General features: G+C 35.6%; 1 protein-coding gene across 2 annotated transcripts in view; it reads left to right on the top strand.

Moving 5' to 3' along the window:
- Positions 1 to 22,460, top strand: part of KIFAP3 (kinesin associated protein 3) — a 118,033-nt gene that overhangs the window by 44,074 nt on the left and 51,499 nt on the right. For both annotated transcript variants that reach the window (XM_033092770.1, XM_033092771.1), the window contains exons 11-16: positions 7,230 to 7,330; positions 14,017 to 14,125; positions 15,076 to 15,188; positions 15,574 to 15,739; positions 16,309 to 16,434; positions 20,354 to 20,452. In XM_033092770.1, coding sequence (XP_032948661.1) covers positions 7,230 to 7,330; positions 14,017 to 14,125; positions 15,076 to 15,188; positions 15,574 to 15,739; positions 16,309 to 16,434; positions 20,354 to 20,452 — 714 coding nt within the window. The remainder of the gene's footprint in view (positions 1 to 7,229; positions 7,331 to 14,016; positions 14,126 to 15,075; positions 15,189 to 15,573; positions 15,740 to 16,308; positions 16,435 to 20,353; positions 20,453 to 22,460) is intronic.

The raw sequence follows: 22,460 nt of genomic DNA, 5'->3' as shown, positions 1-22,460 counted from the left end.
TCAGGCCATTCAGCTCTATCTTCAAAATACAGCTGCTATCACCCTGGTCCCAACCACCATCATCTACTCAAAGTGTGGCCCACAGACTAGTGCACATTCATCACGAGCTGTTACTAGTCTCTGGTGAGGAAATCCAGAAAGTGAGAATAAGCATGTAGACACTCACAGCAGGTTAATCAAATATGATTATATCTACTGAATATCATAGAAGTTTTGAATTTCTGTTTTCAGTATCTTTCGTTTAATTTTATTTTTATTATACTTCACAAAAGTGTTGGTCTTTGACACATTGGGAAGAAAAATAAAAATGCGGCCCTCAACACTACAGATAGTTTGAGAAGCACTATTGCAATAGATAAAATGACAGATTTGGATTAGCATTCTGTTCTTCTAAAGTGTTCAAAAGTCCATACAATGTTGAAGCCAGCATCACAAATGACCCTGCCTCGCAATATTTTCTTAATTCATTTATGAGCAGAGATGAGAATGTTTCTAAAAAATTGAGGAATTAGTAGTGTTACTTAGAGATGTTGCTAAGCTTTCCAATATTTATAATGCATGTAATAGCTAAAGGTCAAACTCATACTCAATAAATATTCATCCATTGCTTAACTTGCATTAGGTACTTCAACGTATAATTTATGAATCTGTGTGCAAGATACCTAAAAAAGTTAACTAGCTCAGACATCTTTCTTAAAGCTGCCCTTCAAGCACCAGAGCACTGGGTAGTGATACTAGTAGAAACGTTTGATCCATAGTTCAAATCTTGATTCAAATCCCTATCTGTATCAATTCTGAGTCTTCTAAATTTGAGGAGTGTGAGTTCATGCTAATTTGCATGGCTGGTTTGTGCTTAGACTAATTTTATTTCTTGTGGCAGGAAAATTAGGATTTCTTGATTCAGCGGCACATTGTCATGCCCGTTTCACAGTTTTCACCTGAATCATTTGAAAAAGGATCCATATTTTAGTCAGAGTAACGTTAGTTCATGTTCTCTTAACTGGAAGACCAATTAGAGTTTCTAAGGTTTTCTAAATTCCTATTAAGTGTTGCTGTATTCCATGATGAGACCCAGAGGAAGAATGGCACCTGATTTGTCTTGATCTAGATTACATTAGGTAATCTGGGTGTCAGGGCATTTTCCAAGGCCGTAGAAAGATTTTATCAGCATGTAGGGAGTCAGACCAGGTCAAGAGTTAAGTGATAAATGTTCGATTTCTTCCGGTTGAGACAAGTCTGCTTTCCCTTATTGTTGTTGATCGCCCGAGCAGATAATGTTGGACTCTAAACTTTGATCATGTAAAAATTAAGGGTTATTTTCTATGACCATTCTGTCATATGGTCTTAAAAGAAAATTGAAACAGTTAAGTTCTGAACACGTTTGAAATTCCCCCATAATGCTAAGTTTACTTTTTCCATTATATGTTAATATGACTGGATTTTTAATTTATCAAAAGCACCATAAAATGAAGAAATAAAGCTTGTCTTTATTTTGTGAAGAAAGCACTATTTTGTAAATGGCCTTTTCTGAACTTGTTTATTAAAAACTGTTTGGAAACAGAATAATGTTTTCCAATTAGGAGGTGTTTTCCATTTTTTTAAAAAAAACTAGGTTGCCTTTATGATGGTTTCTTTAAGAAACTTAAGGTAGATTTTTTTAATAACTTCATTTGGCCTGTTTATTACAAAACTGTTATGGAATTTCACACATCTGTTTCAGAACGCAACTCCTCAGACTACTGCACTGTTTCTCAATTTTAATAGGCCTCATTATCCTATAAATAAACCTACATTTTCTTACCTGATCAAGTGAGCAAACAATAGGGGTTAGATGTGGCAAACACTTTAACAAAAAGCACATGTCTAGCCGTCAGGGTGAGGTAGAGTCATATCAAGATGGCTTGAAGTTATTAATGGCAGTAAAATTTATGCTTCCTCCTGTTTTCCCAATTAAATCAAGAAGCCTTTTTTCTTAAGACTCTTCTATCACCAGCTGGTTCCAATACTCTGTGTGTGAATATTGCCTGGGGTGTCTCCATTTCTAGATGGTAAAGGCTGACCAAAGCACGCTGAGTCAATGATGTGGACCTGTGAGCTAGAAAGCAGTCATTGTGAAGGGCTTTATTTTGGTCCTTATCATTTATACCACAAGTATGCATAGTTTGGAGGGTGTATTATAAAGAAGTTGTTGTGGTATGCGCTGGATGTAATAAAAGAATACTACAGACAAGGTAATAACTGAAAACATGTTGAAAATGTTTGAAAAATAAGCTACATGGCAGAATGTACAGTTGTCCATACCACAAAAGAATGAAAATGCATCAAAAGTATTGGCCTTGACAGAACTTACTTAGTACTGTTAATGTGACAGAGCTATTAAGCTTTAATGGTAGCTTTACAATTTCAGGTTCTTATAGTTTTCAAATTAAATACTTGGATACAAAAATCACTTATCCATGAAACATTGTATCACAAAATTATTGTCACCCTTGTATTCATACTGATCATTGTAACATATAAATTGTATTTCCCCCTCTCAGTTCATGGTTAAAAATGCTTGGTTTTTATCTATTCATCTCAAATCTTTACTAGATTTGATTGTGAACAAATCTATTATAAAACGGAAGACTATCCAATATACTTGCATTCTTAAAAACTGGTCTCTCCACATTGAAATTTTAACTAAGGCTATCTAATCAAACTGGGTATATGTATCTGTAGTATGTGCTGTGATAACTTAAACATAAAATATATAGAAACATGTACCAAAGATGTTCTAATATACCTTCAATATATTTTTAGTGTATTTTAATATACTCAATGTGTATGTCCAGTAATTGTTGCAACTGTCTTTTCAGTGATGTTTTTGCCTGTGGCGTTTTCACTGTATTGATAGAGCTTTAAGGGCTCTGACTCTGTAGGAAACTTAAAGACACTGATTTTTGGACTATAGTGTATTCACATAGGCTTTCCAGGGGCACTATATCACCTTAATTCTACTCTGTTCTAATACAGGGTAGAATTCTAGTCCCACTTTCCTTATCTTTTCACGGGGCCTTTGGGACTTCAAAGGGAGTTTTCTGCTTTGAACGAAGACATGGTGTGTAGAAGGGAATGAGAATCTAGCCAATGATGTGGCCCATAACTTGTGTTCTCACTCTGTTTTTACAAAGTGTGGGGCTAAGTCTACTGCAGAAGCGGAAATTTGGCTTTGAGTTCTGGTGTTCAGAACTCATATTTCTGCTTGACTGAACTGTGAATGGAAAATCCCAAGTGTCTTACAAAATCAGTGGCTAAATGGTGTTTTTACTAATCACTTCAGAGATGAAAAAACTGAAGACATTTTAAAATTCAAAACCCATCAGCATGCGTTTGCCCTTTAATTGGCAGAAAATCGATCGTGAGAGCAGCCCAGAGAGCTGATTTTTTTCCTCCTTCAACTGCTCCAGCTGAACTACAGCTGCAAATTTCTTTAAAAAGAAAAAAAAAACCCTTGAATGTATTTTATAAGGGCAATAATTCCCACAAAATCAGTTACTAGAGTTAATGACCAGTTTGTTAAGGCATTAACTGCCCTCAGCTGGGAATGACCAATTTTGGTAGAATGGCTGCACAACTGCTAAGATAATTCAGTAACACTTTCAAATAATGATCCAGCTAATTAACGGTGAATTCCTGTGGAAATCCTATCGAAGTACTTGTGACCTCTGCATTTAATAGCCAGTGAGTTCATCATGATTCATGTTTATTACCATAAATACCAAAAGAATCATAATGACTGGGCCATTTTTTTCCACCCTGGCCTTATTACTTCAACAGATTTGACTAATCCACCTCTAGTCATTAAGCCCTAGTTCTCAAAATACTCAGTCTTTTCACTGCCCTCAGAATTCACAGGGCCACTGGTACTGTGCCAGCAACCTGACTCTTGCCGGCCTGTTTTTACTTGGGATGCCATTAGGGAATAATTGATGTCTATAAGTCTTAAAGGAGCCCTTTTGAAATGCCTGCCATTTGTAGGACGTGGAGGAATCATAGCTGGTTAGTGGGAGTTTATGGTTCTTAGTCATGAATTCTTACGAGAAAATCATACTCACCAGCCCCCCAAATTCATTTAGGATATACAAGATGGTGGGTTTGGTGATTTGGGTTTTTTTGTTTCTGTTTTTGTTTTGACGTTTGTTTCAAGAACTAAGATATCCTTTCTTTCAATGAATGAAGACTATTAGCTTATAATAAAGGATAAGCTCTCATTTTACTTGGAGCATTTAATCTCTCTTAATGGCTGTTTATTGCTACATGATCTGCAAATTAGCCTTTAAGTAATAATAAAAGTTGGCTGCCAGAGTGCCTCTACTTTCTGTGTGCAGCTGTGTTTGAAGAGATGCATTCAGGTTATTTCCAGACAGCTTCTCAGTCCAGGTATTCACTTTGTCCTAAAATACTTGGTCTTTCATTGTAGCTGTCCGATATCTGCTAGATGTCATACAGTGATAGGCTGTATTCTTATCAAGTAATTAACCATTTATATAATCAGTGAGTCAGTGAATCAGTGAATAAGATACCTATAGTTTATATGCTATCATTCATATATTGCAGTTCTTTAGAGGAGAATGGAAATAATAGGTGATATGTAACAAGATATGAATTAGAATCATCAAGGTGACATCTGGGTAACAAGACCATTTATAAAATATTTACATAAGAAGGGAGTTAAATTAACTTTATAGGTATTTATAAATCAATTTGATTGAATTCTAGGGAACCTTTATCCAGACAAAATCTAGAAGAGGTATCAACAACTTGGGTGATATAGACCTGTGAGCACAAAATTGTAGTCCCTTCGATACAATGTCACCACCTCCTTTTACTCGTTCCTCAAGAAAAATAAACAATCTCTGGTGTACTGCTGGTCACATTCCAGTTTCTTCTGTTCGGTTGTGCTCAGAATGGCAGGGGACACGGGGCACAGCTCTAGGTTTTCTTTGCCTCGCGCTTGCTGCTTAAAGATAAATGAAGTAATGTGGCTAATTGTGAGGTTTGTCCTCCGTGTTCTCAGACTTTTCTCTCTATGTCCTTTCGTCTTGACAGACAATCACCTCCACTACCATTCCCCACACTAGGAGTGAACGTAAGTTCTATTCCACCCAAGGAAGCATGAAAGAAGAAGAGAGTCACAGTGTGTTTGTGGTGGTAGAAAGCACACTGATTACGATAATCAATACTCATTGTTTTCTTTTCTCGAGATTTATTTGCACTAAGGAATTTATAATCCTATGAGAATGGCAGAATGATGAAGGGTTCTTATCAGAGTGGAGCCTTGTAGGTGATTCTCCTAAACCCATACTCTGGAAACAGCAGAGCTTTGTAGGGAAGGCGCTGGCTAGGCCACAGGCTCAGACTATCTATACCCCTAACCCCTGACTAGCTCACCTCTGAGAAATCGTGGCTGCCTCCCAAGCCTACTTCGCCTCTAACAATGGTCTAATCTTGAGGATAGAAAAACACAGACAGCATATGTATTCGGGGCGCATGACAGTACAGTTCCATTGGTAAAACAGAAACATGGTATCGCCAACATACGAATGATAACAAAAGGTAACATACGAAAGGTAGCAGCCTTCTGGGTGAGGCGCAGCAGTTTTCCCAGTATCACAGATGAGGAATTCATGAAGCACAGAGTTGCTGCCATGCTCACAATGCCCTGGAACCCGAAAGCGGCAGAGACACACCTTGATGGACCTGTCACCATGACGCTGGGCCACCAGGATGCTCCCTTTTTCAGCATCTAGCGCCTTGTTTTTCTCATAAAATTAAACACTGCTGGAGAGTAGTTCTTGTCCAATTTAGTGAGAGGGATTTTTTTTTTAATGTAGCACTACTTTTTTCCCAGCTTTATTGAGGTCTAACTGATATCACCTTATGTAAGTTCGAAGTACACAATACGATGGTTTGATGGCTGTATGTGTCACAAAGTGGTCACCACAGTAGGTTTAGATAACACATCCATCACCTCACATTGTCACAATTTCTGTGTGTGCGGTGAGAACTTTTAGGATCTGCTTTCTTAGTAACTTTCTAAGATACAGTTCAGTATCATTAACTATTGTCACCATGCTGTTTAAATATTAAAAATAGAATCAGATGTTTATTGAGAAACTTTCATGTGCTATACTATGCCTTGTGAGAATACCAGTTAATGCCCTCTAAGAATTTCTAACCACCTTAAAATATGCCTAACATGTGGAAAAAATTCAGTGAGAATATAAAACCGTATTTTAAAACAACTCTTAAGTATTTTAGTAATTTTGTGCTAGGTAGACACAAAAATAAAGGTGCTGAATTTATCCTCCCTGATAAAATATGTTTCAGATCTTCTTGATATATTACTTATTAACTAAATTTACTTACGTGCTTGACTTTTTCAAAAACTCGGAATATCTCCAAGGATTTCTCATAGCCCAGAATTTTTGAAAAGGATACGGTTTTTTGGATAAAACTTTTTAGCTAAACAATTTTTCTAGCTCTAGTTTTGTCACTGACTTTGAAATCATAAATAGTTCCTAAAAATATGGTCTATCTGAAAGGTAAAATGATTACATGATACATTATAGTTCCATTTTATTTTTCGAATCTATATTATTCACTTTTCTTTTTTCAGTTCCAAGGTATATAAAACTAGAATTATTTTACCTCAGAAATTCTGAGACAATCCTTAGTCTATAGTCTAAGTGTATGTAAGTTTATAGCCTTTACCATTTTATAGTCATGTACTTTTTAGTTTTATAAATACTATTCTACTTCTTTTATCGTTTTATTTTTCCGGTGTCTGATTCATAGGAATTAAACACATTTTTTGTTTACTATGTCTTATACACCATCGCTTTCAATGAACGTGAACTCTGTTAATCGCATATTTTGATAAAACAGTAAGGGTGGGGAGGCCAGTTGTATAGTAGGCTACTGTAAATGATTAATTCTTAGGTTTGTGGTTCATTATTTTTTCCAAAAAAAATACCTTGTGAAATACACATTATCTCTTGGAAATTAGTCATATTTCACAGATAGTGTGATCCAAACTTTGCAATTGAAATAAGAAGTTTGAAATATTTTCCAGATTAGGGTTTATTTAATTCCATAGTTTAAAAGTTTTAATGCATTAATTTGTATGTTGTACCCAAAACATGAATCCCCTAAATATCACCATATCCATGATTTCTTACTCCCAGGCAATGAAAACTACAAACAAATAGCCATGTGTGTTCTTTACCACATAAGCATGGATGACCGCTTTAAATCAATGTTTGCATACACTGACTGTATACCCCAGGTAAGTGGTTTACGTGCTTTTAAAAAGAGCATTCAGAAAATAGAGAGTTTTCATTTTTTCTCTTGATTAGCCAGATAACTGTTTCCTTAAAATTTTTCCTCTTAAAATAACATAAATTTGTTAATAGAAAATCTGTTATAATATAAATTTTTTGTAAGTACAGAACAGTATAAGATGAAAATAACTTTGTTATCCCAAACCCAGAGACATTCATTTAATATTTTGGTATACTTCTTTCTGCATATTTAAAGAATAAAATATTGTCATTATATACTATATGTATTTATATATTATTTTATTTGCTTAATAGATCCTAAGTATTTTCCCATGTCATTGAACATTCTTCAAAAATTATTTCTAATAGTGGTATAATATTCTGTTTCATAAGTGTACCACAATTTAAATATTGTTAAATTGTATGTTTAGTATTTTCCAGTGAATCACATAAAAACAAATGTAAGTAAACGTATGTAAGCAAATGAAATAATGTGGAATAAATATCATAGTACATAAATGCTTATCCACATCTCTGATTTTTACTTTAGTTTAAATTCCTAAAAGTAGAGTTACTAGGGCAAAAGTATGAGCACTTATGTATTTGACACATTGTGGCCAAATTACTGTCTAAGAAGACATAAGTTTATTTTTCCAACTAGCATTTCATTTTTAACAACACTGGATATTATTATTTCTCTAAAATTGGAGTGTCTGTTTCTTTTTATTTGCCTTTCTATGAATATTGGTGAAGTTGAACATTTTTTATATGTTTATTATCCATATTATGTTATAAATTATTCATTCATGTCCCTTGCCAATTTTTTACATTGGCATGTTAATATTTTCATGATTAATAAAATCTATATAAAATAACTATTTTAACTCTGTCATATTACAAGCATTTCCCAACTTTGTCATTTGCTCTTTAATTCTGTTTATGGTTGATGGGTTTAAGTGCTTTACGTTCTCTGATGGGAAAGTGGTTCATCAAAATTCTTTTATTTTTATAGCGCTGTTCCCAACAAAGATGTTTGCTATGACTCAGTTGCTTAATATATTTCATATGTTATGTCTACTTGTCTTGAAGGAGTTTAGTGATTTCTTTTTACATGGACTATAAGGGTAGAAATTCTGTACATATACGATTTTACTTTTAGGGAATTTACATTCATAGAATAACTATTGTGCCATTCATCTTTATTAAACTGAACTCCGGTGATTTGATTATCTGATGATTGAAACATTGGTTGGGCTGATTTTTAATATTATTTTCTATAAAATGATTTTCTAAAATAGATAAAGCAAAATTCCCAGATGTGTAATACACAATAAAAAGAGCACACTGTTAAAAATACATTAGAAGAATATGAATAATAAGTTATACTTCTTAAAATAGTTCTTCTTAAGACTTCTAAAAGGCAATTCCTTGTTAGCCTAATGTAAGTTATTAAATTTATATTACTTGAAAAGTAATTAATATGTAGCAAAAAATAGACCATGATTTCTCTTTTTATTAATTCTTATTGACCATCCTTCTAGTCATCCCAAATCTGTAAGACAGTTCTCAAATTGAATTTCCTATTCCAGAGTTTTAACACTACTTATAATTAAAAAACTGATAAACTCTCAAGGATAATTTCTTAGCCTTTTATGTCAGGGGATAAACTAATTATGCTTGTTTATAGGAAATAGACATCATTCAAAGGAATATACAGCATATTTTATCTAACAAGGCAAGGCTTCTTATAGAGATAACGCACGTCAGACTGTAGCCAATGCGAAGTGTAATCAAACTCTTTGTCAAACAAGTTTTCAATAAAAGAGTAGCCATGTCAAAAGGAGATTACGGGTGATTTACTGCAGTCTCACTCCATATGTTCCAAGGGTTTCTGCTTTGCCGTTTCAAAGGGTGTTCCTTTTTTCAATCCCATTTAGTGTCAGAACTTCATTGACTACAGGATATGAATTGGAAAGCAGCCAAAAAAGAATATTCTTGCCTAGATTGACCGTTTTTATCCAGATTAGATTTTTAAAAGAATAATGTTAAATAAAAGATATAAATGTAAGCTAAAAAGGGATTGAAAATTTGTTTTGTTGAATCTTGAATTTGGAATTACCCTTCTTTTTTAGAATATATAATCTCAAACATAAAATACAAAACTTTATTTTAAATTAAGAAACAGAAATAAGAGCTTGTTTAGGTTACTTTTGAAACATGATTATTATGTATTGCAGTTGAAAACTGTGTGTGTAGAAAATTCTCCCATACCTTGTTTAGAACAATATTCATGCATGCTTTCTTGTCAGGTAATTTTCTAACACCAAATATTTCTACAATGGAGTTTTCAGAACCTTTGTGATCTGTGTTTCATGAACAGAATCTTCTAAAACTTATTCGGTGGTCAACTTTTTTATTTTCTTTTTAAAAGTTCAACCCTTGTATGAATAGGTGAGGTTATATTATCAAATTATGTCATAAACATCCTGAAGCTTTTTAGTATGAGGCCAAATTTTGAGAAACCAAATGATACTATAGAATATATTTGTTCCTAAAGTGCTATCCAGCCTATAGCTTGTACTTTAAATGGGGTCCATTTTGACATATTTAGGGAAAAGTTGACATGGTTTGATTGCCACCCAGTTTCAAGTTCATTGTAAAATAAAAGAATCATGGAAAGCAAATCTGCAATTCAATTGAAATTTCCATGCTTCCTTCAGGAATTAAAAAGATATACTTCTTTCTGAGGTATTGGCTATTTGAAGTACTGTTTATGACACTAGTAAAATTTTAAGTTCCTTTGTGACAACTGATTAACCTACTTATTAAATAAAGCTGTATCTGAGTTACAGAGTATTTTTACAGTTGATGTAATATTCACTTTGAAATTATGCACATTAGTGTTTGTTTAGTAAAGATTGTCAGGTATAGCAAATGAATTTTTCAAATGAGAAGCCTAAAATAACATTGAAAGTGGGAAAGCAATTGTTCAGTGGTCATTTATATTCATGTCAATGATCAAAAAGAATATGGAGTATGGTCATATTCTTTAATTACATTAGGTATGTACGTAAAGGCACGTTTATAAACTGTAAAACACTATACAAAAGTAAAGTACTATTAGTAAAATATCAAATCTTTTTCTCATTATTTTGGACACATTCATAATCCAATTTAAATACTGCCTTCCTTACGTGTTTTATAGCTTAAACCTAAGATTGGATTAGCATTCACTTTAGAAAATTTTTAACATTCAGAGTAGGTGATTATATATTCAACGTGCCTTGTAATCTCTCCCAATATTATGGTGCTTTGCTTCTTTTGTACTTGATTGCCTCTAATTATCCAATATATTCTCATTTTTTCCCTATTATGTCACTATTCTGCAAAATTTGGGGGCCAGGCAAGTCTTTCTTTATGTATGATCTTAATGGTCTCAGTGGGTGAATTGTTTCAGGTAAGCATACTTGGGGATAACCAGGAGTTAATAGTTGTATTCTAATAATAGTTAAAAGTACACATTAACAGTTCATTGTTATTTAGACCTCTAAGATGCATGTTTTGTTTAAATAGGTGCAAATGCCATCCAGATGCTTATAAAAGTATTTATTGGTAATGGAATGGCCAATCAAAGTACATGTTTAGGTAATGATGTCATGGTGTTATTCAATATTTTACCCTGGAACAGTGTGCAAGAATCTTCATAGTGATCCACATGTTTTCCACCGCCGTTGTCCTATTTGGCCCCTCTTTGATCTCCGTGCTTCTTTTTAGCTGAATGCTGGTAAACGTCCTTTCTGACAGCCCCCTTTGCTCCTGCCTGCCATTATCTGCTGAAGTTCAGAAACCAGAGCATCACTTCAAACAGCGGAGCTAGGGAGTAGCCAGTCAGAAGAGATTCCTGAGGCATGCAGAGTTCTGCCATAATCATTCAAAGATGTTTGGGCAGGGGGGTGGGGGTGGGAGAGGTGTGTGTGAATACGGAGAGCGGTGGGGGTTGGCCTCTGGTCACTGGTAAATAAGTGAAGGCAGGTGCCAGAGAGTCTAGACACAGTGATTTCAGTCGTGGGTCTTTGGCATCTGATACTCAATATGGGACTTGTCTGATTGAACAGTATTGCCTCTTCAGTGCACAAGCTAAGCCCTTTTAGTGCCTTCCTGTTAAATTAGTAAAAGATGACAATGGACACAGTTAAAGCAGAACAAATCTAGTTTTAATATTTCCTAGTTGTCAGCAATTACACTTACTTTTGAAGTGGCATGGGCAGCAATCAAATTAAAGACATCGTGCTGCACGTAGAGTTTGAACTAAACTATGATTTTTAAATGTGAATACTTTAATTAAAATTGAAGTGTTTCTCTTTCTTATTATGAAAAAACTAATTCTATATCATGATACATTTAATTCACATTTAGTCCTAATTTCTCTTGATTTGGGGTCGGGGGGTGGGGGTTGGATAAGATTTCAAACCATGCATTATTTTTTTTTTTTAAATTTCGCTCCTGATTACTTCACTACAGGATTTAAGATGGAAATTACAAAAACAAAACAACAAGCCAAAACCCTCCGCTTCTCGACAAATCACCTGTAACCCCATTTTTAAGGGCAATTTTTATAATTTTTAATGTGACATATTTTTGTTATTTCAAAAAAGATTCTTGTATCAGTAAAAGTTTGGAAGAAATTTATGGTACATTTTTAATGAATATGAAAAACATACTAATTACATTAATAAGGATTGTTGCCTACAGTTTTATTAATTTGTAATTTAATTTTAATTGGCAGTCAATTTATAGATAGGTAGCAAAATCTGTTAAATGTATACCCCATAAATTTAGATTATTTTTTTGCCATAGAATTTTTAAATTCTGCAACATTATCAAAGTGTTAATGATTATTTACCCAAAGATTTCATTGGCAGCATCATTTGTGGTCAAAGAGCTGCCCACTGGGAAAAGGCATTACGTGTGCCAACCATTCACCTGTTTTGTAGTTTCGGCATATAGTGAAACATATATTTGTATTAGAATTATACCTAAGTATTTTTTTTTTGGAGAAATTGTAAGTGGATTTATGTTTTTAATTTTGGTTTCCAGTTGTGCATTGCTAGCACATAGAAATATGATTGATTTTTGTGTATTGACCTTGTATCCTTTTAGAGACTTAAAAGTTGTCTAGAACTAATATGGAGACCAACCAAAACAAGATTTAACAGAACATCATCTAACCAATAGTTGTTATTCACTTACTAATATAAGGCACTGTGCTGGATTTGCAAAGTCATGTTGATCTAAAAAGGTATTGCCCTGAGATGAAACATAAGAAATTTTTAGGTTATAAATTGACTTCTGTATGTTGTTAGCAATTTGACTTAGAGAAATGTATCTTTATATAATATACACTAAGTTAATTTGCTGATTTACCAGTAATATAAGACTAGCTTCTCAAAACTAGAGCATAAAGTTTGTTCATGTCTCCTTTGTTATAGCAACCAATTCTTATCATGAAAAATCTAGGTTACGGCTAAATGGCATATGTCGCCTACCTTTTCCTTTTTCCTCTTCTGTCTGTTGCTTTTCTAATCTTCCATCCCTTTCTCTTAGCCTTAAATAGAATTCTTTTCTCATTTTATACCCGTGCCCAAATAATTGGGTCCAGCCTACAGCTTCAGTTATCAACCCTACATGACAATTCCGAAAACTATGTATACCTCCAGTCCAAACATTTCTTCTAAACTCAGGCTTACATTTATAACTTGTACTGAATATCTGTACTAGACTATCAAAGAGGCAACTTAAACTCAACATATCTAAAGCCAAAATCACTATCTCCACTTTAAAGTTTTTTCCTTCTCTAGTTTCTCTTTTTTTGGTAAATGTTGGTACCACCATCCACATTAGTGCAGAAAGCTGGGTGTCATCTTTGACCCTTTCCTCCCTTAACCACAGCGTCTCGTCAGTTATTACTAAATCCCATTACGTTTCTCTTTCCTAGGTGCGTCTCTGTCTGTCCTTTCACCTCTGCCCCCTCTACCCTTCCAGGAGACCATCGTTTTACCTGGATGTTTCCTCTAGCCTTCCAGATGGTTTTCCCACATTTTTCTTCATCTGTTTCAGCCAATTTTCTACACTGGCCAGATCTTTTTGAAACACGGATCTTATCCTAACACTTTCCTTACGTAGAAGCTTTTAATGGCTTCCCATTGTGCTTAAGATGAAGCCCAAAATCCTTAACATGTACTTCAAGACCCTGCATAATCTGGTTTTTACCTTCTTATCTCAACACTATTTCCCCCATTCCAAGCATGCTTGCCTTCTTTTAGTGCTTCTGCAGAATTATGTTCTTTTCGGCCTTGTCAACTTTGACCAAGGTATTTTCTTTGCTCAGAATGCCCTACTTCCACACAATATTTTAAATTCCTTAAATGCATAAATTTATTTATTATTTTTCTTGTATTCGCCACTTTACTTAGTTTATATTTACTGCTGAACACCTAGTAGTTCATTAACCATTTATTCATTTAGTTATTCAGTAGCTAAAGCGTACCACTTTGTGTTGAAAATGTAATTGTATTGTATTATTTCTAACCAACATACAATTGAAGATAACACACGGTGATAAAATACTGCTTCGTTTTTTTTGTGTGTCTTTTGGAGTAAAATATGCCCTGTGCCTTATGTTTCTTGCTAGTTAATGAAGATGCTCTTTGAATGTTCGGATGAACGAATCGACTTGGAACTCATTTCTTTCTGCATTAATCTTGCTGCTAACAAAAGGAATGTACAGCTTATCTGTGAAGGTTAGTGCCTTTGAGCTTCTGAGATAACCTCTATCATATGGCAATTGGCATACGATGGAAACTAGGGAATCAGGAAGTAAGAATTATAGTAGCTACGTAAATCTTATTTCTAAATAATTTTTAAATTTGTAGCTATAATTCTTAAAGGTCCGGTAGAACATTCTTATATCACGGGTAGAAACACCCATAATATTGTATAAACCAAGATCAGTTACCCTTAATTGAAATTTGATTTTTAAAAATATTTTCTAGATGAAACAAAACTTTTTATTAATGCAAAGCAATCTGTTACAATGTAAAATGACAAAATACAAATGTATTATTTGTTTCTATAACACTTCATAAAATGGCTTGTCATGCATTATATTTCAGTCTGCCCAATAGTTTTTTTCTTATTTAAAAAGTATACATGTTTGTTACAAAAAGTACAAATGAGCAAATAGGAAAAAATTAAATCTTTACTCTCACTATCCAGAGATAATTATAGGTAAAATTTTGGTGCAATGCTAATACATTTTTCTAATTAAAATGTAGGTCTCTATATATATGTTGACACTTTTTTAAAGTTAATAATACAATGACTATCATTCCTTGTGATTAAATACTTTCATAAAATATAATTGCCAGTAGTTGAAAAATAATCCGAAAAAAGAAAAGAGGAAGAGGAGAAGAAGAAAAGAAAAGGGATTATATTTTGGAAATTGGATTGACTGGGGGCGAGAAGGGGGACCACAGGCAACTCCACAGCGAATGGAAATACTCTGTGTCGTGATGTGGGTGTGAATTACACATGGGCATACGCTTATCAGAATGAATCCATTGTACACTTAAGATTTATGCATTTCACTGTATGGGAATTGGGTTTTTTTTGCAAACTGTACACAAAAAAAGTTATGGAACTGAAGTGAACCTTAATTGTATTGGGGGAATTTTTGGTTTTTCTGTATCAGGAAATGGGCTGAAAATGCTCATGAAGAGAGCTCTGAAGTTCAAGGACCCATTGCTGATGAAAATGATTAGGAACATTTCCCAGCATGACGGACCAACTAAAAATTTATTTATTGTAAGTATAGTTTGGGGCCTGCTGTCTACTAAAATAGCCTGAGAACTGAAGCTTTAAAGTGCTACATTTGGAATGTAACTCTCGTCAAATAGTAACTCATGACTCAAGTGGACTCTCCGTTATCCACTTCCAGGTAAGTTTAGCTCCTAGAAGATTCTGCCTGGATTTTAATATTGCTTTTGTTTTCTGATCCCTACCCCAACCCTTCTGCCCTCATTCCAGTTTTCTTGCCTTAAACCCATTAACCGTAGGCTCCCTTAGTAATTCGGCTCAAGATTATTACAACACAAGAAATATGTTTGATACTTACTTTTTTTCCTATGAGTTAAGTTGACTTCTGCAGAAATCATATTTTAAATTTATATTAAAATTCTATTTTATTCAGGATTATGTTGGGGATCTCGCAGCCCAGATCTCTAATGATGAAGAGGAGGAATTTGTGATTGAATGTTTGGGAACTCTTGCAAATTTGACCATTCCAGACTTAGACTGGGAATTGGTCCTTAAGGAATACAAGTTGGTTCCGTACCTCAAGGACAAACTAAAACCAGGTCTGTGCTGAGAATTCCACTTCTGTCTAATCATCAGTTGTTTCTTTGTGATATGAATCAGGCTGCTAGAGAAGTATTTTGTGACCATTATTATACTAGTAACACATTTTCTCCCGCACCTCTAGTTCTAGCTCTAGCTCTAGTTTCTTTCTCCCACAAAGGTGGTCATGACGTCCCCTCTTATATGCATGGACTTTTTTTCGTAGTATGTTTTCTTAACGTTAGTTTCCCTTCCCTATCCTGCCTTCTTCTTTTTTTTCACTCCTGCCTTTTTAAAATTACCAAATGCCATCCGCCTCTGCACATGCATATAGTTGCACACACAAAGTTCTTTGGGGCATTCAAGTGAGTCTTCTATTTTCTGTGTTTAAGTTGTCCTTGCGTCGTATTTCCAGAGACTAACATCTACTTCTCTCCTGCCCTTCCCCACCACCACGAACTGTCATCAGTGAACATGGAGATTTGGGAAAAGACAAATATATAGCCATGTTAAGGATTCACAAGGACAGCTTGATAGCTCTCAGTATCTTTTTTGTGCGTGAACACGGTGTGTGGTTTGCCTTCCCCAGGTGCTGCAGAAGATGACCTTGTTTTGGAGGTGGTCATCATGATTGGAACTGTGTCCATGGATGACTCTTGTGCTGCACTGCTGGCCAAGTCGGGGATCATCCCTGCACTCATTGAACTGCTGAATGGTAAAGCATCACTTACCTCAGCTTATTTTTATGCTACTATATTAACGGGTTTTGAGTTTAAAATTTTAAATGTCAAGTAGAGTCTGGAATCATGGAAGGTTATTTATGTTGTTACATGAATCATAGCAACTTAGGTAATACAGTTAGACAAATGAATCACATATCGCTGTCACTGGTATTAGATCGAGCGATATCAAAGAGCTTTAGTTTGCAAAGCTAAGAATGTCGCTGCAAAGCGATTCAGGACCAGTTCTACAGGTACTGCCTTCCTCTCATCAGCCTCAAACAACTCAGATTCTGTCATTTCTTCTTCCTGTCGAGCTTTTTGTTGGTTGAACTGAAACTCCCATCTTGTACAAACCCTTTTTAAAATGGCTTGATTTCTAATCAGGAAAGTTCCTTTGGAAGCTAATTCTCAGCATCATATTCCCTCCTAGGTCCAGACATAACATTGTCCTCTAAACCTTCTGCCATGAAGAGGGTGTTCTCTGTGCTGTCCGTCACATGTGGCTCTTCAGTCCCTGGAACGTGGCTGTTGGGACTGAGTTGTTCATTTAATCACATTTGAATCAGCCGCAGTGGCGTATGGCTCCATACTGGACAGCAGAAGCCTCAGTATGGAGTGGTCAGGGTTCACTGTTCTCCACACTGTATGCAGAATGTATCTGCATCTAATGTTACTCTATTAGGACCAAGCTTTCTAGGACCTTGTATTCGTCTGCTCAGGTTGCCATTAACAAAATTCCATAGACTGGACAGCGTACACAACAGTTGTTTTCTCACAGTGCTGGAGGCTGGGAGTCCAAGATCAGGGTGCCCGCTGATTGGTTCCTGGTGAGGTCTTTCTTCCTGGCTTGCAGACGGCCACCTTCTCAGTGTGTCCTCATACCCTCACGTGGCAGGAGGAGACGGGCCAGGGAGGGAGACAGCACTTGCGTGTGCTCTGGTATCTCTTCTCAGGAGGACCAGAAATCCATCCTTATGACCTCATTTAACCTTAATGACTTCTTCCTCATAGTCTGTCTCCAAGTGCAGTCACATTCGGGGTTGGGGTGCCAACATACGGATTGTGAAGGAATACAATTCAGCCCACAGTAGATATTCCACATTGAAAGGAGCTCAGAGGATGGACGTGAAATATACTAATACGAGGGCCTGAGAAGGTACCCTAGTCTCAGTCTTTCCCATGCAGGGTATAAGAGATACGCATTTTCTGTTATTTTTCATAGACTTTTTTGAAGTGGAACATAAAGAAAATTGCACAAATTATAAGTATATATAGCCCAGTGAGTTTCCAAAGTGAGCACACCCATGTTTATTCTCACTCACATATGGAAATACAATATTTTCAGCACGTAAAAGCCCTCCTTCTGCCCCCTCCAGTCATTATTAACTTTCCCAAGTGGTTTCTGTCCTTTCTTTTATCACCCTAGATTGATTTTGCTTGGTTTCGAACTTTGTATCGATAGAATCTGGTTTCTTTTTGCCCTACGTTATAAATGCCAGATTCATCTGTGTTGTGTACAGGGTGTGTTTCTTCTCATTGCTGTGTAAATACACCACTATTTATCCTTTCTACTACCGATGCATAACAGGGTGGGTGGTGGTGGTGTTTTAAGGGTGAAGCAGTAGTCCGAATAATGCCCTTACGCACATTCTTAAACTTTTGTGAACGTATTTCCTCATTTCTATTGAACACATACCTAAGCAGTACAGTTGTTGGGTGACGGGGTATGCATATATTTGGCTTTAGTAAATAATACCAACCTTTTGGCCGAAGGAGTCATACCAGTTCCCAGCCTCCTAGCCTTGTTCTAAACTGCAGTGCACTCCATCACCAGCAGATCTGGGCACTGCCGGCCTCTTGCCTTTGCAGTGGTAGCCTTTGCAGTGGTATCTCATTGTGGCTTTAGTGTGCATTTCCCTCATGCTGAGTGAAACTGAGTACCTGTTTGTGTGCATTGGCCACTTAGGAATGGCCAATAAAGTGAAGTGCCTATTTCAGTCCTTTGCCTATTACTGTCTTTGGAGAATTTTTTAAAGTTTGATTTGTAAATTCTGTGTGATAATGCATTTTAATAGGTCATCTAGGTATAATGCCTCCATATTTGAAGTATTCCTATATCTAGCACAGTGGACACTTGAACAACGCGGGTTTGAACTGTGTGCGTGGATTTGTTCTAGTAAATGCATGTCCTAGTTTTGATCCACGGTTGGGAGTCTGCGGACTGTGTTGCTCCAAGCCATTTGATATGAGTGATGAGGCATCTACAGGGAGTTCTAGAACCAACCCCCATGGGCACCAAGGGGCAACTTAAGTTTCAGGGGAGTCAAAAGTCAGACGCGGATTTTTCACTGCACAGACGTCAGCACCCCTAACCTTTCCACCTCCCCGCATAGTTCAAGGGTCAGCTCTATATACTTAACTTGATACTTCCTTCTCACAGCCAGGAGTTTTCAGGTCAGAAATAATTAAGAGAAACTAGCGGAGGTGAAAGTGAAGACAATGTTGCTGGCAGAGTGACGTTGAAGATTTTGTGGTGAGCTAGAGTAAGTTGAAACAAAATGGCCTGTGTCCTCGAATCGCTGTCCCACCCTGATTGTGACTGAGAAAGCGCCGATGTGTAAGAGTAGGCTGGCAGGGCAACTCAGTGCTGTGCTGGGTGTTGATGTTCTCTCCCCAGGCAGAGGCTGTTTCCCATTCTTTTTAGGAAATGTATGGATTTTCAAGATTAAAACGCTTTGGGTTAAGTGAGGGAGCACTGAATATCAAGAGAGTGCTTAAGAGAATTTTAGCCCATGTCATCTGGGCCAGCGGTGCTTTGGCAAGTTAGTGAGGAAATCGTTTGGAACAGATTGGACTTTGAAGAGCCCACAATTTATTTATTCCACACAACTGGTTGGATGCTCTGTTGACCTGTAAATCTGTGTCTGACAGGTATCATTGAACTGTTGCCAAGAGTTGATAGCAAACTATTAGTAAATCAAATTTCATAACCAGGACCTAAAAATTAGATTTCTGTAAGTATTTGCTTTTGCCATTACATATTAATCAGTGGACATCACCTATTCTGTTGCAGTACTCTTGTTATGATATGAAACATTTATTAATTAGCCTATGTGAATACATAGCATTGTTTTTTACTATTATAATTAATTAGATTGAAACTAAAATACCATTTATTTCACGCCAATAGGTAAAGTTTACTTCTGTTAACATTATTCAACAAAGAAAAATACTTGCTTATTTCTACCCAAAAACTTAGAATTTAGAAGGTGTGATCTTGTTTAAGAATTATTTTTCTCAATGTAAAGTCCACATTATAAAGACAAAATAGAACCAGATTTATTTCACAAATTAGAATTGTTTAAAGAATTCTTATGATGGACACACACAAAAAAAGTTGTGGTAAGTGTTGCCATTTCACATGGGACATAGAAATGGCAATTTCTTTATACCTGGTGGCAAAATATAGTGAAAACTGTAAAGAAGCACTGTTACTGTTCTCTTAAACCAGTCTCGTCCCTCATTTCTTCCTAAGTACAACTCGATCTTCTTGAATAAGCAATCTCAAGTATCCAATCTCCAAATAGAATATAATTTCTCTTTTTCAGAATCTTATTTTTTTATCTTTGTATTCCAAAGTAATTTAACCTATTTAGTTTAATAACTACAACCAAATTTACTAAAACTTCTGAAAATATATTAAGAAATTTCCTCATTGTCATTATCATATAATTAAGAAAAAAACACCAAAGACGTAAATGATATCTGCCACCCATATAATTTAAACTAATTATCCTTTACCTGTCTCCTTGTCACTTTTAGTTTTTTTCATTCTGTTGTTCCTCTCAATGTTTTTCAGTTTTGTATATAAACATAGTATTCTTTTATTTGAAGTTTTCTGTTTCCTTTCAGCCCAACAAGAGGATGATGAATTTGTGTGCCAGATAATTTATGTCTTCTATCAGATGGTTTTCCACCAAGCCACGAGAGATGTCATAATCAAGGAAACACGTATCCTTTCAATGTTTACAATAGATAAGGACATTAAACATATTCAGAAAATATGCATCTTTAAGTATTTTTTTTCTTGCAAATGTTCAAATGTAGAAAATATCAAGCTTTGCAGTAAATTTAAAGGGCAAGCTATTCTTCCTGGAAGCTGTTGACCCCAAATCAGTATACAGGAAGAACATATCGGGAACAATTTTATTAACTTGCCAGGCTGTAATTCCTAAGAAACCAAACAAACATACAGAACTTCCTTCTCCAGCATAACTTAATTACCAGAGGTTCCTGGGATTAGCTTTAGTCCTCTTTTAATCTTACTTAGTCTGCATGGGAAGGTGCATCTATTTTCATGACTTCAGCTACCAACTCTTTGCTAAGCATTTAATATTTTCAGAACCTCTCTCTTGAGTTCCAGGCATTTGTCGCTAACTGCCACCTGAGTCCTCCACTTACCTAAAAGGGCATACGATGGTGTAGCCTAAGGAGCCTCGTAATCCCTTAAATTTAAAAGGTAATTCTTACCACTTACTGGCTACAGGACTCTGGATAAGTTACTTAACCTCCTTGAACATACAGTCTTGCATTTATAAAATGGCCATAATATTAATATTATGAAACTAGAAAGAAGATCTCCTACCTTATGGGATTGCTGTAAGTACTAATGGATTTAAAGTGCTGTAACAGTTCCCAACACAGAGATACTCAGTAAGTGGTAGTTTATCATTATTGCATCTAAAAGGATTCTCTGTATTGCCAACATCTCCCCGAGAGTCTACCTTCTGTATTCATAGAGGATAATGGCAGTGTCATCCACCCATTCCCATAGCTGAAAGCTTTGTGTCTGCTGTCTCTTACTACACTTACTCGTTTAACTTGCTAACATTGATCGTGCTGACCATCTAACATTGTTTTAAGTGCTACATGTACTCAAGGAGTTTATATTCTTGGAGAGTTAGACAAGTAAATGAGACAAAATTATAACCCAGGGTGCTCAGCGTCAGATAAATAGGTATGTGCAATGGGCACAGGAGAGGCTATGTAACAAGTCTGGGAGGTAATGAAAGGGTGGCTGTGGAAGTGGTGTCTGAGCTGAATCTTTGTGTCTTTGGGGTGTTGTGTGTGTGTGTGTGTGTGTGTGTGGTGATCTGCTAGTTCCTGTACAAAAAAAAAAAAATATCTGCTTTTGAAATCCACTGTGTAAAATTCTTCATTACTCATGTGAAAAATCTAGATTCTTTGGCTTAGTATTCATAGCTCTTCATAACCTAAACTTAACCTATTTTTCGAAAGTTTTCCCTTTAACCTTACAAAACACAATTTTTTTCTTAGCACAGCAAATTTCTCATCCTTTATCAACCACGACCTACCTTGTCATAACTTATTGTCTCTTCAGGTGCCTTGTCATCCTCAAATGCATTTCTCTCTTTTTCCACCTAACAGTGACTCAGCAAAGGTAAATTTACAAGCCATCTTCTCGGTGAAGTCTTTCTCGTCCTGTGCCTCCCTCCTTCCCAGAGGGAGTAGTCACTGGTTTGCCCTCTTCAATAATAATTTCACAGAATATGGAATTCTAGATTGCCAGTTATTTCCCTCAGCAATTAAAGGTATTTTTTCACTGTCTTCTGGCCTGACTTGCTGCCAATGAGAAGTCTGTAGTCTACTAATTACTGATATGTGTCATAAAGTCTGATGACAATTTACTCTTTTTTCCTTATAAGTGAGTCAGTCTTTTTGCCAGGAAGACCAAAGGAATGTTTCTGTTTCTTTAAAGCCAAGTAGTTTTATTAGAAATTGACTTGATATTTATCATCCTTGCCTGATTTTTCCAAGTATGCAAATGTGCTCTTTTTCAGTATGTAGTTTTGTCTTTTTTTTTTTCTTTCAGGAAAGTTTTCTTGAATTATAATTTTTAGTATTTGTTCTGTTCAGTTGCTTTGGTTGTTTTTGAGATTTATATTATGTTGGATCTTCTTTGACTATCTTTAATATGTTCTAATTTTTAATCTCTTTT

The sequence above is a fragment of the Rhinolophus ferrumequinum genome, chromosome 22, assembly GCF_004115265.2.
Source record: "Rhinolophus ferrumequinum isolate MPI-CBG mRhiFer1 chromosome 22, mRhiFer1_v1.p, whole genome shotgun sequence".
Taxonomy (NCBI): Eukaryota; Metazoa; Chordata; class Mammalia; order Chiroptera; family Rhinolophidae; genus Rhinolophus; species Rhinolophus ferrumequinum.
Note: the sequence above shows the minus strand (reverse complement) of the source record. Positions and strands in the feature narration are given on the sequence as shown.